This window comes from Lagenorhynchus albirostris, chromosome X, assembly GCF_949774975.1.
Source record: "Lagenorhynchus albirostris chromosome X, mLagAlb1.1, whole genome shotgun sequence".
NCBI lineage: Eukaryota > Metazoa > Chordata > Mammalia > Artiodactyla > Delphinidae > Lagenorhynchus > Lagenorhynchus albirostris.
The window spans coordinates 18,366,018-18,369,314 of NC_083116.1; the positions used below are offsets into that span (position 1 = coordinate 18,366,018).

Genomic DNA, 3,297 nt, shown 5'->3' on the forward strand with positions numbered 1-3,297 from the left:
ATTATACATCAGAGCTGAGCTTTTATACTTCTGCATCAGCCATTGGTTAACTGCTGCCCTGGAGAGATTTAAATTTCACAGGATTTTCTGATTTGTCTGCACTTTTAGGAAAAGTGGCTCCAGTCTCCCAGGGACAGTCTTCGTAAAAACTTTCGCAAGTGCTGGACTTTAAAAGCAAAATACATAGATGCTGGGAAGATGGGCACACAAAAATAGTAAAAGGTATTTGAGGGGATCTGGGCAAAGCACAGACACATTGACAAGGTTTGCTACCCAGGGGGTATTATCCCTATTTTATAGGTGAGGAAACAGGCTTAGATAACAACCTACCAAAATCACCCAGTTGGCAAATTATGGTACCAGGACTACTACTATAATTTTTAAAGATAGTTACCAAGATGTTGATGGTGAATATCTCAGGTTTGTTGAATAAATTCAGGTGACTCTAATTCCTTCTTTGTGTGTTTATGTTGCTAAACTTTAAAAAATGAACACTTATTTTTATATGATCATAAAAAATTATTTTCATGGGAGACACAGAAAAAGAATAAGTCAATACACCTAAGAAAGGTCCTTTAGGCTCTGACATTCTATTAAATCCATTGTAAAAAGTTGATTACCTTTCAAGACTATTGGCACTTTTATAAGGGACCCCTGAATAAGAAAAATACAAAACAACTAGAAAGCAATTAATAAGATGGCATTAGTGAGTCCTTACCTATCAAAAATTACTCTAAATGTAAATGAGCTAAATTCTTCACTCAAAAGACGTAGAGTGGCTGAATGGACCAAAAAAAAACCAAGAACCAACAATATGCTCCCTATAGAAGACTCACTTCAGCTATAAGGACACATATAGACTCAAAGCAAAGGGATTGGAGAAAGATATTCCATGCAAATGGAAACCAAAGGAGAACAGGGATGGCTATATTCATATCAGACAAAATAGACTTTAAGAAAAAAACTATAACAAGAGACAAAGAAGGTCACTCTATAATTACAAAGGGGTCAATTCATCAAGAGGACCTAACAGTCATAAATAGATATGTACTCAACCTCAGAGCACCTAAATATTGGGTTGGCCAAAAAGTTCTTTTGGGTTTTTCTGTAACCTTTTTTTTTCTTTTAAAGAGACAGCCTTTATTTTTAAGGGTTTTTTACATTGAAGAATTCAAAAAGTGGTAGGTTTTGGAACTTATTGACCTGTATTTAAAAGGAACTGCTGACAAAGATTCACCAGAAATAATCTGAACAAGCGGGAAAATACAATTAATACTACTGAAGCCTACTAAAGTAATGCCAGGACATATGGTTTATACGACATAATGACCTCTAAATGCTGTCACTGATATGAAACTGCTTCTTTTCTAAACACGCAGTGGTATAATTAACAGTATTCAATCACTTCTGTTCTTTCTTGACTATATAAAAATTAAAATCTCAGTTAAAAAACTAATATATTCATCTCTTTAAATGTTTCTTACAGATACAATTTCAATATTTTCATTCAATAGTGTTGTGGTTTAAGAGATTTTTCATTCACAAGTGAAATAACAATCCACCCAAAGGGAACTGATAGTCTATAGACTCACAGTGCAAATAAAGAGTTCAGGAATGCAGCAACTGACCTTTCTAAAATGCAAAACAGATGCAATTCCTCGAAGATACATGCAATAAGCTCTACTAAGCAGCTGGCCACAGAACTAGAACATTTGATAATTTTACTGGTGACTTCAATGGGACTCCAGATGTTTCCAAACTTGAACTCTCATCTTAGGCTTTGTATTTTGCCTTTCTAGTTTTACTAATGACACAAACATGATTCAAATCCCTGAAGTATTCATTATAGTCAAAGGCATATCCTATAACAAACTTGTCTGGAATTTCAAATCCAGCAAAGTCTGGTCTATAACCAATGCTTCGAGGGGTCCTTTTCACCAGCAAGCTTGCAACCTTGACCATCTTTGGATTATGCTGCTTGACCAAGGAAAGCAAGGTCTGCATTGTTTTGTCAGTGTCAATTGTATCTTCAACAATCAAGAAATTCTTTCCAGTTAAAGTTGAGAGACTATCTCCAACAATTACTTTTATGTCACCTGTTGACTGCTTATTACAGTAGATTTTCAGTCTGATAAAATCTACAGTCATGGGAATAGATCTATCACTATTTCTGTTCGGTGCTTTGATGTAATCCAGCAGGTCAGCAAAGAATTTATAGCCCCACTTGAGCACACAGAGGCCCGTGATGTGATGGCCTCCCATCTCCTTCATCACATCTCAACCCAGCCATTCGGTCCACGATGCTGGAGCTGTGGGTCACCATAATGGAGCTGGCTGGCGTGTGGGCTGAGGGCAGTCTGGGATGAGCTTTTTCTGTAACATCTTATGGAAAAACCCAAACGAAATTTTTGGCTAATCTAATATATTAAGCAAACACTAACTGATCTGAATGGAGAAATAGACAACAGTACAATAATAGTAGGGGACTTCAATAACCCCACTTTCAATAATAGATAGATCACCCAGACATAAAAGAAGGAAATGCTGGACTTGAATTATACTTTAGAGCAAATGGGCCTAACAGACGTATATAGAACATTCCATTCAACAGCAGCAGAATATATATTCCTCTCAAGTTCCACATGGAATATTCTCCAGGAAAGATCACATCACAAAACAATTCTTAGCCAATTTAAGAAGACTGAAGTCATACCAAGTAACTTTTCTGACCACAAAGGTATGAAACTAGGAATCAATAACAGAAGGAAAACTGGAAAATTCACACAAACATGTGGAAATTAAACAACACACTCCTGAACAACCAATGGGTCAAGGAGGAAATCAAAAGGAACATTTAAAAATATCTTGAAAACAAACAAAAATTGAAACATTACATACCAAAACTTATAGGATGCTGCAAAAGCACTTATAAGAGGGAAGCTTTAGCAATAGGTACTTACATTAAGAAAAAAGAAAGATCTCAAATAAATAACCTAACTTTACACCTCAAAGAACTAGAAAAAGAAGAATTAACTAAGCCCAAATTTAGTAGAAGAAAGGAAATAAAGATCAGAGCAGAAATAATGAAATAGAGACCAAAAAAAAAAAATAGAAAAGATCAATGAAACTAAGAGCTGTTTTTTAATTTTAAGACAACAAAAACTGACTAAATTTAAAGAGAAGACTCAAACAAATAAAATCAGAAATGAAAAGGAAATATTACAACTGATACCACAGAAATTAGAAAAACCATTAGAGATTACTATGTGCCCATCAACAGATGAATATATAAAGAAG

General features: G+C 34.9%; 1 protein-coding gene across 1 annotated transcript; it reads right to left on the reverse strand.

Moving 5' to 3' along the window:
* Nucleotides 1-1,561: 1,561 nt before the first annotated feature.
* Nucleotides 1,562-2,289, reverse strand: LOC132513433 (hypoxanthine-guanine phosphoribosyltransferase-like). The gene has a single exon (XM_060137788.1). The coding sequence runs from the start codon at nucleotides 2,269-2,271 to the stop codon at nucleotides 1,774-1,776; it is 498 nt and encodes a 165-aa protein (XP_059993771.1). The 5' UTR covers nucleotides 2,272-2,289; the 3' UTR covers nucleotides 1,562-1,773.
* Nucleotides 2,290-3,297: the final 1,008 nt, after the last annotated feature.

What these genes read in the sequence shown, in the direction of transcription:
- LOC132513433 (XM_060137788.1), bottom strand. Translation starts at nt 2,271, where the DNA reads ATGAAGGAGATGGGAGGCCATCACATCACGGGCCTCTGTGTGCTCAAG.